General features: G+C 33.9%; 1 protein-coding gene across 8 annotated transcripts in view; it reads right to left on the bottom strand.

Annotated features, from left to right (window-relative positions):
• Positions 1-15,570, bottom strand: part of FCHO2 (FCH and mu domain containing endocytic adaptor 2) — a 95,300-nt gene that overhangs the window by 31,153 nt on the left and 48,577 nt on the right. For all 8 annotated transcript variants that reach the window (XM_030003795.2, XM_041120705.1, XM_030003790.2 and 5 more), the window contains exons 9-11: positions 12,061-12,105; positions 10,217-10,289; positions 6,127-6,151 (exon numbers count right to left, since the gene is read on the bottom strand). In XM_030003795.2, the coding sequence (XP_029859655.1) occupies positions 6,127-6,151; positions 10,217-10,289; positions 12,061-12,105 (143 nt within the window). The remainder of the gene's footprint in view (positions 1-6,126; positions 6,152-10,216; positions 10,290-12,060; positions 12,106-15,570) is intronic.

Here is a 15,570-nt window from a genome sequence, read left to right as displayed (position 1 = left end):
TTCAATTATTAAGCTCAAACCTCAAAAAATGGAACATATAGATGCAATTTCTTGAAATACTTCTAAGATCCAGACTTCACTGGTATTTGATTAAAAAAAACCCAACCAACCAACCAAACAAACAAAAAAACCTGAACAAAAAAAAGTAATAAGAGTAGGATCACACGGTCCAGTACCTTAGCTCTACTTGCTCAAATCAGGGTTCTTAGCTACGCTTGACCTCAGGCCGACCTTGTTTATATACCAAAAACCACTAATGAAACTTGACATCAAAGTAAACAGAACAAAAACATATAGCTAGAGGGTAGGTACATTTTCCTACAATACTACAACTTCTGAATTCTGAAATTATTTTAGTTGTCATACTAGGCAATTTTCAATAGATCAGGATCATTCATGGTTAAGATGAATTGAAAACCAACAAAAATCTTTAAATATACAACATTTAGTTTTTCTTCCAGCTGGGCCATATATGTAAAGTATATTATTACTGGGCACACACAGCATGCACAACATACCTGGCAAATCGTACTATTTTGATATAAAATTGTGAAAGAATACTTAGTTTGCAGAAGTTATTTTCATTGCACTGTTTTTAATTTACTGAATAATCTCTAGGATAAAGTAAATCCTTAGAAAGCACTAAAATCTCCAAGTTCTTAAAGTATTAAATTTCTTTCTATTTTCATGTTAATTATTTCTGATCTTGCAAAGATATCTGAACCATCTATTCCTCAGCAATGGCACTTTACCATGTAGCCTGTATTCATAACTTCAGACAAAATGTCAAAGTTAATACATTCATAACAGAGATGGATGCTTTACAGCTTAAGTTCTGAACACAGGAACTGAAAAATTCCTTGCTTCTTTTTCAGCAGGCCTACCTTACCACTTTTTTCTAACACTGTGCAGAAAACTTAAATTGTATTTCTTTTTTTTTCTATTTCTAAAATTTAAATATATGCAATTTCAAACATCTGACATTACACAGTATATACAGAGTCAGAAATAATCTGCTTTGTATTTCCAGCTTTGTCATTGATTTACAATGATCTTGTACCAATTTATGATCATTCTTAAAACACCTTCTGCTTTCATTAATGAGATACCGAATTCATATTTTTGTGTAAACCAATAGAACGAAAGGGTGGAAGAGATACTTAGTGTACCTTTGTATTGACAAAGACAAATAGTGTCACATACAATCAAAAGAGTACCTCAAAATCTTACAAGTTAAGTAGTAATTTCAAAATATTGTTCTCAATATTTTGAACAGGTGAACAGTTCTGCTTTCTGAAACATCAGAATTTTATTTACTAATTTACATTTTGTAACAGTGGTAGAGGACACAGCATTTTGAGAGATACATATTCACAAATCTGATGTTAATGAAGTAATTTACATTTACTTGACTAATTCTTACTCCCTTCTCCACACTCCTACAGTTACAGAACTATATGTTATGTCATGGATAACAGTGCGTCTTCTAATATCAGGCATACAGTACAGACAAGACCTGATTTGCCTACCATGCTGATCAGAGGAAAAAACCAAAACCTTCATGTATACATCTGTTGGTTTAAGAAGTAGTTATTAATATGATGGGGATGAAGGTCTGGTCTAGCCCCCTACCTAAACATGTTATTTGTAGTCTTTTCAGTAAAAAAGCAGCTTAATATGGATGTGAATTGAACTCTGTGGAAGTAACTGGAAAGCCAGACTTCCTTGGAAGAAGGTTTCACATTCTCAGAGGTTCTGTTAAGCATACAGCTATGAAAACCACTGTGTTTTCCCTGTGTTTGCAGATATACAAAACATTACTAATTAAGCTATTATACAGTTTTAAATATACATTAAAAATTTAGGACTTATAGCTGTCTTTGTGTTAGTATCTTCTGCAAACTTTCTAAGGTGAATAATTTTTTAAAGAAACAGAACATAAGGACATAATGAATAACAAAGTGACACTGCCTATACAAAAAGCATGAGGACTAAGCATTCTATTGCCAAAACTTATTTTTTGAGTTTTGGCGAATACTTTGTCTCAGTTTCCTTGCTCTGTCCCATCTGTCGTCCAAAAGCAATGGAAGAAGCCACACCATTACAATGTCATCAGTTCCTCTGGGCTACATATGAAGGACAAGAGAGGAATATTTGGAGCATATTGCAGTCTAGCTACTTCATTTGGCCCTTCCTCAGCAACATTTGCACTGCTTACAGGTTAGTCATCAGTCAAGAAGCAAAGAATCTTCACTACACTTCAGCTTGATTTCTGTCTATTTTCTCCTGTTATATATCTACAGTGGTTATGAGAGCTCCTTATCAAGTTTTCCACAGGGTATGCTTCAGGATACAGCGCAGCTGAACAGCTCACTGTTTCTTTTTCTGCTGGATGAACTTTCTACCATTTTACTGAACTGGACTGACTCACTTCCTGTAATCCAGATGAGGACCGACGTGAACTCAAAGTAAGCAGTGGAAGCTCATAGCCTGGAACAAGAGAAAAAAGAGCCTCTCCACTTTTGATATATTCGAGTCGTAAATTTGACTCAGATATATCCTTAGGTGAAGACAGAGGTATTACATATTATCAGCCTCCTCTCCTTAGGGTGCCTATTAACTCAAAAGACATGGAAGAAGAGAATAGCCAGCCCATTTCTTCCATTGCCAGAGATGCAGAAAGAAAAACAAATATTCAAAGTGCTCCTGTCTTGTGCTGTGACTACAAAGCCTCATACCCTGTATCAATGGCAGCTATTCAAAACATGCCAGAACTAAACACTACAAAATGCAAATAAAGAAAAACATTTGATTTTCACTAAATATAATGTTACACTTGTGTTCCACTAATTAAGAGTTTGATGGTTCCAAATTCAATCAGTCCCCAGCAATAAAAATGGTGTATAACTCTATAGAACCGTAATTACGCTACACTCATATGTAAAGAGGTTAATGAAAAGTTTTGGATGCCTCAATATATTTGTTCGCATTCCAGTTTCCTATGAAAAAAAGTTTCAGCATTATGTTCTGTGCATCTGTGGCTCCCTTCTTAATTACTTTTGAACTTACTGGACAATTTCAAATGGATTTGACAGACAGAACAGAGGACTCAAAGATAATTACATTACTACAGTCTTCATGAAAATAGGCAGTCAAGTAGAAGAAGGAGATCTGCAAGTATCCCAACCAAGGGAAGGGTTGCAATCCAAATTTAGATCTTACTAGACACAAGTGGAACCTTGTAAATGCTTCCTCAAAAAAAAAAAAGCTTCTACTAGACCTCATATCTTCCTATAGACTATCCCTAGAGACATGGCAAACCCATGGGAAACAAGACAATTAATTAGTTCTGCCTTTAGAAAAACTTTCTAGGTAAGAAACACACACATAGAGCCAGACTTCAGTTGTTATCTCTTTCTACTGTACACACAGTTAACTTTCTACTTTCCTAATTGTCGAGGCTTAGCTTAATGGAAGTTACATGTGTAGATTGACATATAACACAGGAATTTTAAATCTCACAACATACTGTCACCTATATTTAAACAGAGTCTGCTTATTGAAGTGGTCAACCTTTTTAACAAATACCAGTCCTCAGTTCACAGCTGCCTTCCTGCTCATGAGCATATAAAAACCTCTTGCAGCAGTTACAAAACATTATTGATAGGAATTAACAATTTATTCAAATGCATCACATTTTCCGATATATATAATCTGGCAAAAAAAAATCTGGCAGCTACAAAAAGTACGAGCATAAGCAGATGGCTTGCCACAGATAAACTTGAGAACTTCCATGTTAGTACAAAAGACATTTTTTAGGACCATGCCACTGTTTTGCTTTCTGGAAACAGAGAATACAAGTTCAAACACACTGCATTATACATTTTGGACTAGTGAGAAGGCCCTAATGGTATTGACTACACACTGCATGTTCAAAGATCCACAATATCACATAGAACTGGCAGCTAAAGTATTGAAGTCAGTTCTTACTGGATCCATAACTTCTAAAATTTCAGTGCAATTACTTCAGTGCTTATAGTTACAAATAATTGTAGAGTCGTTACTTCTTACGTTCCTTTCACACAATTAGAATTCTTGACAAATAAACAAAAGCTACCTTTTAAAAAAAGATCATGTTAATAATACAAAAGCCAGACAGAGACTTTCTGTGAGTGACCAAAATCATAACTGGGACACCTTATGTAAGTTGAATTTTCTGACGGCTGGTCCTCAATATTTTCTAGCAATTAAACACAAATGATAATTGCTTTCAATTTTTTTTACTTTTGCAATAATACTTTTCCAAGTTCAATTGTTTGAAATGTGTAATTTATTGCAAAGATCCATAAAAAACAAATCCTCATAGAGATAACAATATAGATGGTTATAACTATTTAGATCAAGTTTGAAAAATTAAACAGAAAGGAAATCTTAGAGTAAAAGACAAGAAAAATGAAACACATTTGAAATGGGACCTTCCAGAAGAGGACACCAACCTTAAAATGTAAAAGCACTCTGGGGTGCTTGTTTGTAAGGGGTGAAATGAATTTCACCTATGATATGCTGCATCATTTTTCACAACAATGACAGTAATGGCTTCTGCTATTAAAGCATTCTACCATTCAGAATAGTACTGTTTCTTGTAAAAAGCAAGAAAAAATGATAGATCAAATTTTAAATTCCAAATGCAGTCATAAAATACTGAGCATTTAAAAAAAAAAAAAAAAAAAAAAAAAAGAGAATGCAATGAAAATATCAGTTTTGTTGTTAGACACTATGAAAGTTAGGCCTTTTTTTTAACCAAACAGAAATTAGATCTAAACAGAACAATTAACTTAGATGATCATATGGTGTGCCTCATGCAACCAGAAAGAATGTCAGACACATTTACAGTTGAATTTTTTTAACTAATTATTTTTTAAAAAAGTAAAGACCAAAATAAGCAATGAAGAAAATAAACATTGCAAGTCAAACTCAGTTGAGGTTCACGCCAGTGACTCAACCTGAACTGTCAAAAGATATTATTTCCATGAAAAGCCTGATAATTATAGGGATAATTCTAAAGTTACTTTACTTTAAATGTATCCAAGAAAAGAAATTTTCTCTAAATCAAGATGACTTTGCACAGGATAACATCACTGTCTCAATGATGCTTATGAGGCTATTCTTACACATATACTTCTATTATGTGGCAAAACTTACTTTTCCTTGTTTAGAAGAATGGTTCTACTAGCTTTTTTAAACCAAGTTTCTCAAAAGAAATTTTAATATTAGGTGCTAGAACTCCCAGATATTAAACACAAAGAAGAAAATCCACAAAAGAGGTGAACTTGGAAACTTAAATTGTTTAATATAATTGGCACCTAAAGAAATGAACTGAAATACAAATCACCCTACAGAAAACCACTTAAATTATTCTGTATATTACTCCCTGCTATAGTCATAGGGAGCTGCAATCTCTGTTACATACAATTCAAGATAGCATACATGTTTAAATAAAAAGAAAAGGCTCAATTAAGGAAATAAAAAAGCATTAACATACCAATTTAATTTGCAACTGTCACTTATTTGAATTTAATAAAATTGTAAGACATATCACGGATCAAACTGACAGCAATGAAAAACAGGCCATTAATAAAGTTAAGCTAGAGATACTGCATTTAAAGCCATATTTTAAAAAGTATATTCCTACACTCTATTGACAGTGATAAAGCAGAACCCCATTGATATTAGATGGATTTCTCAAAGGAAACAGTAGTAAGCAGAGGAATATGATGATGCAAAGTTGGGTCCACAATAAACTGAACTTTTTTCTTAATTAGTATCTATTAGCCAAGCAATTTAAACTATTAACTTGAAAAATAAAGTAGCAAATACTTGCAGTAAAAACACCTTGTTTAAAACTTACAGTTGTTAGGAAATATAAACGTATTCCTGACACATATTTTATATATTTCTGAAGATTATGTACTGAGCAAAATTAACACTTCAACTATGTTAACAAAATACTAAATCCTCTTCAGATAAATAATGCATTGCAGGGACTTGATATAAGTTAAGTTTCATCAAACTGTAGTGCTTGACAATATTAGCATATGCATTTGTTTTGGAAATCAGTCTACTTACAACTGAGTCTGCGTCTGGACACTCCCTATTAAAAAAAAAGAAAATATACAATTATAAAATGCACAATTTATTTTATTCATACAGTTCTGGAACTTCCTTTAGTATTTTCAATTATTTTGAAACATTGCATTTGACCCTTTTGCCTCTCAGACTGCTAAAATTTTCATTATAAATAATCCACATTCAACTGAATCAGATTTAAATAAAAGCTGGAATTTTATGCTCAAAACACCGCAGAAGGAAAAACTCAAAAGAAATGCTGAAGAAGCAAACTCATATCAAAGATATCAAAGTGTGTGTGTGTAACATACTTTAAAAGCCGGCTCTCTGTGTTTGATGTGCACAATAAGTAGAAGTCACCAATCCTAATGAAATAGCCCACATGCAGTTGCAAAACATTTTGGACAATAACCAGTTAGCAAAGAAATTAAGACTATTCTTAGAGGAATTCAGAGCTTCCCTCTTTTGGAATTTCATTCTTAGTTCACGTTTGTCAAGCACAGTTGCAGTCAAGCACTAGAATATGCCGGAAAAAATAAGCACTTTAAAAAAAAAAAAAAAGTCATCAGCAGACAGGCAGTGATTTCAAGTACATTATTCACAAATTTTATATTTTTCCACTGTAACTTGGATTTAAGCAGTAGTATTTAAAAAAAAAACCTGACACTGATTCTCTCTGATGTCTGCAAAAAGCAGAAGCAATTACATTTACAGAACATGGGAATACTTGAGTAGCATACAAGTCCTCTCTAATTTGCATTCTGACAAATAAAGCTCTAAGTGCCAGTGTAACTGAACAAGAGTGGTTTTATATAATCAAACTGAACATCCTAAACATGTACTTACAGAAAAAAGAGGAAAAAACCCATCAAATTATTGCAATCTAAATCATTTTCTCTGAAAAGCTAAATGGGTCAAATGTAAAAATTACAGCGTCTTTAAAAACAGGTATGAAAACTTGCTAACATGGAAGCATTAATATGAAATTCAGTACAGCCTGTTAAGGAATTGACAGTGAGATGAAGGATCCTGTCTCCTCTGAAAGGCCTCACACAAAAGAAAACATGTGACCAAGTTTCTAATTGACTTACGTCTTATCTCCCTCTGCTGGCTAAACTGAATTCATAACAATAGAAAGAGCTATTTTAAAAGCTGTTTTACGGCTCGAAGAGACAAAGTATTAGACTTCTCTCAAAAGATGTAACAGATTTTCTGACATGTGGTTTTAAAAAGTGTCTATACTCAAACAAGACAACCTGAATTTAAGAAGTTAAGAAATGTGAAAGATGTGAGGCAAAGGACAATGAAAGTAATTTAGCCCATAACGAAGATTTTAAAAATTAGTGAGCTAATAGATCTCAAAAACTAACAGCAGATCTAGTATCATTCCGAGGAGCACCAACAGCACCTCCCAGGATCCATTCACAAGACAAAAAGGAAAACTCAATAGTTTCCAAATGCTGGTGAAGTGGAATATGAGGACATCAGGTTTTAGACAGATGTGCTTTTACATCACTAGATGCATGATCTTTCTTTTAAGATTAAAGAACTAGGTCATGCTTCTAGTATAAGGTAACATTTCAGGAAATGGGGATTCTGTAAGAGAATTTAGGATTTAAGGATTGTAGATAAAAACTAAAACAACCAAATCATGCAAAGCAGTGGTTAGGAAAAGAAGTGAAATGCTTGACTAACCTGTATAGCAACATGTAATAGAATATATTGTGTATGGTATTTCCCTGTGTAAAACCATTACTAGACACTACATCCAGTTTAGGTGTCAACATGATAAACTGAAAAGCCTACAAACCATGAGAGTTTTTCAGGATGTGGAAAGCCCGCCCTACACAAATTAAACAAGCTTACAGCCTAATTTAACAAGAGATTAAGAAAGGACTTGACCTCTATGTGCAGAGAAGTTTCTGATGATACAGAGTTTTACCATCTATAACAGGATCATCAGCTGAAGATGAAAGACAAAATTTAGACTAGCAACAAAATTTTTTAAAGAGATCATAAATAACTATTAGAGTATTTTACTTAAGCACATAACGAACCCTCTGTTACTTGAGATATTCTAGTTCATTTAGAAGTTATGGATTAATGCAAGAATCTCTGTAAAAGCCTATCATATGTGTTACATAGGAGGTCAATATCATACTGTCATACTTTCTTTCTGACCTCAGAATCTATTCATTTTTGTATTGTGTGTAAATATAGAAAAAAAATAAAATAATACAAATCAAATTTCAGTCCAACTTGCTGAAAGCAAGGCAAATTCTCTTCCCATTTCAGAGTAGCTGAGCTGATTTATATTTTCTGATGACATCATTGTGCCATGAAAAACAAAATTTTTTCTAGAAAGAGACACTGATATTATCTTTCAACATTAAATAAAATGTCTTTGGGAAAAAGCAGCTTTTAGAAAAGTATTCAGATACTACAATGGATAAGCATACAAAGGTAGAAAGTGTTTCAAATAGGGCAGAAGCCAGTTTTCAGCCCTCAGTGCCTAAGAAAACTTTCTTTCTGTCACAGGTCAAAGAAAAACATGATCTCTGAGTAAGGATACATTGAGTCATACACCTGAGTTAATTTGGAGTTTCCAGGTCTTTACTGGCTTCAGAAAACTACTGTTAAAAGTCCTAAATCTTTGCTGGGGCCAGATTACATTCTGCCAAAAAATGGATGGAAGGAGATGCTGGTTTGCAAGGAGGCTTATAACATACATGACATGAGATTCACTTGAGTAATAACCCACATGGTGGCTAAATAATTATTTTGTTGGACAAGAAAAGCTGACACTACTAAATATTATCGAAATCTCTTCTTTGCAATTATGTAAATGAAAGACACGGCAAATGATTGAACATAGTTTTTTTGCTGCTATTTGATACTGCAACTGTTTTGCATCCACAAATATCATGAAGTAATTATAAAATTTTAATTTAGTTATTTTAAACTAAAAATATTTCTTTGTAACAAAATAGTATTCTCAGATTACTGCTGACCAAAATCACACTTCTGTCACCATTTACTCCAGCTTGATAAAGTACAGAAGAGAGGGTGGAGGAAAGACTAAATCACAGAAAGAACAGAAATACAGAGGAAAGACTTAAAAAACCAACACCTTGGAGCCCTAAAGGCATCATGATAGAGAGAAGAAAAAGCATGGTTTAGAAGTGTATCATTGTTAAAATTAAACACCGAAAGAAAAATAGCTATGAGGTATGCTGTATACGCAAATAATTAGCACCTGCAGTTCTTAGGTCATTAATTTTTCAGTGTTATATTAAAAACTAAGGCCGATAAAAATTTTTAAAAGTAATTTTAAAAAGTATGTATGCACATGTTGCCTCTGAGAATACTTCTACATTGTTTGCCAAATTGTAAGATATTTTCTGTTGAACTGAATATATCTATTGAGAAAACACATACAGAAATTATGAAAAAAATACTTTGGAATATAGTGACCATAACTACTAATACATAGGCTGTGACCAATACATCTAAAGAACTTTTATTCAAACTCACTTTCTGGAGAGTTTTAACTCCTGGGAGACAGAGCACGTGCAATGAATATGGCAAACGGTATAGCTGGGACATCAGTCATGAGTTAGAATGATGGTCTTTCAGAAATGAGTGTGCACATGATGTACTGAAAAAACACTCAAATTTTTCTGTCCTTCGATACTGGATACAAATGTTTTTCTAGTAAAAGAATAACTGAAGCTTCAATTCTGCAAACACAGGCGTCCAGTAATTTTTCCATGTACAGAGCTATTATTTCATTAGGAGTACACATGAGAATCGCATTATCTACAATGTTCAAATGCAGTACAAGGGAGAACTACTTACCTATGCACAGGAAAGAATGAAACATGAGTAGACTACTATGAATACATTTACATTATTTCCTTAAAACCCTTACTTCTAAAAATCTTAAATAGCTGTTATGTTGTCATATTCATAGCATTTCTCTACACTTCTGTTATAAACCCATTTTTTTGTTAAACATTAGCTAACATTTATCCCCATACTTTTACTAGTTCTCATACAAGACAAGGCTTCAAGATGGAAATATACTTACACAGATTCAGTATCTTTTTCTTTTTTCATTATTCCTGATAAACCAAAAGGCTTCCTCTTCCGTGGTTTTATCCCTACGGAACAAACACTTTTCATTTAAAGATCAAAGAGATAAGTACATATTTAGCCATGTCAAACGCGTGTGCATACCAATACCAATACATTTTTAATACTGCCACAGGTGATACAAAAATCTAACAGATGAGATAGGTATGGACCCAAACTAAGGGAACATTATTCCAATTTGTTAAGTAAGATACCATCCAGGACACATACCAATCAAAAAATGAAATCAAAATATGGTTGAAAACATTAATAACATAAGTCCTTATAAAACTGATTTGCAGTGTACATCCAACTCTCCAAGTTGGGTATGCAGACTGTCACTTTTTTTAATAGAAAATGGGTGTACTGCCAGTTTTGAGGAAAGGGACTCTGCTCACAAACTCAACAGGTGCTATTGTTCCTGCTGATCCTGAATAGCCAATACACTTGGATCAGAAACTGAACCCTGCCTCTCCCAGCTACTGCAGTTCAACACCCTGTTATTTTCCTGCATGTTCCCATTAGCTGCAAGCCCCTGTCTCTCCTAAGTAGTAGGATCTTGGTCCTGTAAAAAAAGAGAACATCTCTTGGCTTTCCAGCTGATGCTGAGTTCATGATTTTCCAGTGCTGTAGCCAGCTCGAAGGCTGGCTCTCACCGAGTCTGGAACCATGCCTCCCCTGTGTCGTTTCTTCCCCGTTTTTAGCACTTGGATACATGTAGCTATAGTACAGGAAAAAAAGCTTGCTTTCGTACCCGTTTAATGTACTAAAATTAAAATACATTTAAATATTCCATCAGACCTGCTGTCACGTCTGCCTCTCTCCCCAATTTTTGCTGAAGCAGACTGCCAAACAAAATGACTGAGTGCAAGCATCTGATCCAACTACCCTACAAATTTGTTTTGATGTATACTACTGACAGCATGCTTTTGACCAAAACAGTGGAAATAATTTGGTTTCCAAAATTTAACAACTGACACTTCAAGCACATAATTTAAAAAGTCATTATATTCCACTTCACAGAAATACATTATACAGCACATAAGGAATCCCTCCACTCTTAGAAATTTTCAGGGTTAAATAACTCAAAACTTCTCAAACTAAGTAGCTGTAAACTCAGCCATATCTTATATTTTAACAGAGACAGAGTTTGCTCCAAAATTATTTTTAAATGCTAGTCTGGACTTTATTTTCTTTCTGTGCCTTATGTGGACAAATGGAGTATGAGAGTAGTTTCTGAACATGGATCCTCTCTGCTTCAGTCAAAAAGATTTTAAATCTCAGCTGCAATCTTGGCAACTTATAAGTTGTCGGCTGGTATAGCTATACTGTCAACTCCTCTGTCCCAAAAGTAAATACATAGCTTATGCACATAAAGAAGCTCTTAACCACTTAAAAAAAAATCCCCTAAGCAAAATAAGCTATGCCAACAAAGAAAGGCTTTGCGACCATAACACTGCGTTAGACTTGGTGTAACTAACATGGTAACAATGGAAAGACCCTGTAAATTAAGTTACAACACAGCCATAAGTGAACCAAATCCAAAGCTCTGCAAAGACAGGGTCTTAGCCAAAGTGTAACTATAAAAAATATTAAAATTCTCTGACCTTTGTGCATTAGGCTTATAAAGTATCATAGGTCTTATTATTGAAATTCATTTCCCAAAAGGAAAACTGCTTTTTAGTCTACTGGAGTACTTTAAAGTTATACAGATTCACACACTGAATACCCTTCACTCCACAGTTTCAGGTCCTTATCTACAGCATTCTTAACATAAATAACTATGCTACAACAACTCACCTTCAACTGCAGTGGATGTGTTACATTCTTCAAATTCAATAGGGCCTTAAAGAAAAGACAATGATGATAAACATTAGGTCAAATTTAATCTAAGATATTTTAACAACTATTAATATTTCCTGAAAATACTAGATAATCTAATTACAAATTTAGGTGGTAATGGAAAAGCACAATTACCCTGCCAATGGTCAGATTGCAAAATCATACAGCAAATCATTAAGTATTTTCACTCTTTCATACTGAAAAATTAAAATACTGGTGCACACTGTCTAAATACAATTCAATTGCCTATGTTATTACAACCACATGAAACATCTCTAACTGGTGTCCTCTTCTCATTCAAAATTGCATCTTTAATATAGTATCAGTGTAAGCTTTTCAACTTATCTTCTTTTAATGAACAAGAGCTACATAAAGAAAAATCAAAAGGGAAGAAAGCACAGCTATAGCCCTAATTTTGAGATTCACACTTTTGCTAACTCTGTATTGTTAGTTCTTCTGTTTCCTCTTCATAGCCAATTACCTAGACAGTTAAAAGTGGCATGCAGAATCTTAAACATAGCAATAAAGAAGATAAAAAACTTTAAAAAAATCATTAAGACTAAACAGGACAAAAAAAGCAGAGAACACTAGTTATGTGCTGCATCTAAATAAATTCATTATAATGGCTTTTCATTACAGTTGACACAAGGTAACAGTCAATTGTCCCTAACCCTCATTCCTTCAATCTGGCCAGGTCTAGAATTTATTTAACCCCACTATGAGCCATTTTAGGGAGCAAACATGCAAAAACCCACTGAATATACGTAGGACCTTTTTCAGGGAATGGCAGAATCACACCAGCACTTGTGCAAGTGCAAAGAAAACAGCACGTGCAGGGAGGCACCATAACTTTCGCTGGTTTGAAAAATGGTAGCTTGCAACTGTATCCACAGAAGACAAAACAAAGTTTAGCATGCTAGCACTGTAGCACAGGGATTACTACTCACCTTTCTGTAATCATTTTGTGGGAGAGCACACCAGTTTATACACAGATGCATTACAGATAAGATGGGGGGGACGGGGACCATTCCCAATTCTATACTTGAAGGCAGCCAAAATCACACCCTGTGCCCCCATGCCCCCCCACGCCCGTCACACTCGTGCAACTACTTCAAGTGAGAGTTTAACATCTCAAAAATTTCAATTAAAACCAACTGGAAGTAAAGCAATTGTGGAAACCTCAAATACAGAAACTACTTCCACTCCTGCCCCAAGTGCTCTGATTTATTTATCTTTATGATGAAGTTATGATTATTCACGAGCATCCACCATAAAACCAAGAGCTGTGCAATTTTTAGGGTGTTTTCACATAAAATAAAAGGTGTACTTGAAAGCATTTTCCAGGATTTTCACATGTACTCTTTTCAAAATAAATATGTCATACTCTTAGTCTTAAAAAAAATGGCTGATATAAACAGAACTCAGATACAAGAAACATGGATACTACAAGCCTCAGCTTGGTTTTGAATACTACACCATAGAAAATCATTGTGCTGCAATTAGAGATGCCACAATGAAACTAAAAAATAATTTAGCTATGAATTAGCATTGTAAATCATGCAACTGGGATTAATTTGTATTTGATTCATGCAGTTAAGTACCTCAAATGGTTCTATTTGTAATGTAACCCCCAGTATGTATATTTAACTCTTGCAGTGCAAAATTGTGTTCAACTCACTATAAATGCTACATTTTGATAGTATTTCTCAAAACGGCAAATGAAAAAATTTATGCTTATGTCAAACAAATAGAAAGACAATTGAGAAGCTGACAATGTAACTCAATACTCACCAATGTTATGCAAATTGAATTATTTTAGACATATTAGATAAAATCTACCAGATATTTTCTTTGAAATTTTGCAGACTTCTAATGATTTTTTTTTTTTTTTAAAAAGGTGTGCTCAAAGTAATGACTTGTATTTACTGTAATTAAGACTGAGTCTGCAAAATTTTCCCTGCCAGTAAAAAAAGATCTGATTGCTTGTAAAACTATCTGCAGGATGAGAATCTGAGACTAGCATCCATCAATATCTCCTTTATCATAATGTAATTGGCCTCCAAATCATTCTCTTGAGAGCAGAGTATCAAAAGACCAAATCTCAAATGGCAGGCTTTACTGCCCTTTAAACTTCAATTATTAGATAATTTCAAACACAAATCTAACTTTCAATATAACAAGATGAAATACAAATTCCTAACAGCTCTCTCATTCTACTAAATATTGTAAATACACGGGCATTTTAAGCTGGTCTTCCAATCCCTTCTCCTTTGCTCTCCACTAAATTCACAGTAAACCAAAGTCAGCATGCTCCACAAATCAGCAAATCCGGGTGTCTCACAAACAAAAACCAGCAAAAAAAAATATCCAGAAAAACAGATTTAGAGAACTGTAGATGTCTACATCCCCACACTGATTTCATCAACATTTTATTTTAGGAATTTAAACTCTATTGTTCAAAATATATTGAGCAAGAAATTCAGAAAAATACCATAAAACATAGAAGCTGAAGAACAAATCCATTACTTCTTCAGCACTACACTTCAGACAACACATTTTTCATCACTTTACTAAGCATTCAACTACTTCTGTTTCTTTCTTCTATACATATTCCCATTTGGCCAGGAAAAAAAACCCCAGAACCCAAACCAACCACAAACACTCATCCCCAAAACAAAAACAGATGGAAAAAACTGTAAACAACAGAGACTTAAACATATTTTTAGAGAAAAACAATACTCAAGCTTTTTCAGAATACCATCTTTTTCTTTACCCTTTCCAGCTACTAGGACTGATCCCCAGACCCAGACTTTTACACTAATGATTAAAATAAATATTCAGGGCTGAAGTAAAACTCATCCTTATTTCAGATCAGTATCTTTAACTTTCACTTTTAACATAAGCAGAAAGCAAAGATTTTCTTTAACAACACATCCAAGTTCCTGTACTTTGCCCGTTACACTTGCCTAACACTTCTCTTTGAAGGTGGGATTTTTTACAGCTTGATAAACTTTTTCTTTGAAGAGACAAACATTTGTGCTTAGTACAGAAACGCACAGATACGAAGATCAGATTAGCATTTTCAATTAGATTTAACAAAAGCTGATTTACCCCCCACCCCAAATTCACTTCACTCTTGCAACAATGTATTCTTTTCTCATAGGGAAGACTATAAAATGCAATCTGAAAAAATCTCAGTTACTGAAGAATTGCCTGAGATAGTAATGAGATGGAAGCTGCACACAAGATTTCAGTAAGCAGGTCCCACTTTTCACTAAGGTCTAGGAAGTTAACTTGGAAATTTTGAATACAGTTTCTTCTTAATTATGTCTATTAGCTTATTTTATGTTTCACCAAAATGGGCAGAATGATCATAGTAGTCCCTTCTCCCCACACACGTGCTCTTTCCTTCCCCTGCATCTACTAGCTGCTTTACTGCAGAAAGATAAATAACAATGATGAAACCAG

The sequence above is a fragment of the Aquila chrysaetos genome, chromosome Z (genome assembly GCF_900496995.4).
Source record: "Aquila chrysaetos chrysaetos chromosome Z, bAquChr1.4, whole genome shotgun sequence".
Classification (NCBI taxonomy): domain Eukaryota; kingdom Metazoa; phylum Chordata; class Aves; order Accipitriformes; family Accipitridae; genus Aquila; species Aquila chrysaetos.
This window is presented reverse-complemented; position numbering and strand designations above follow the sequence as displayed.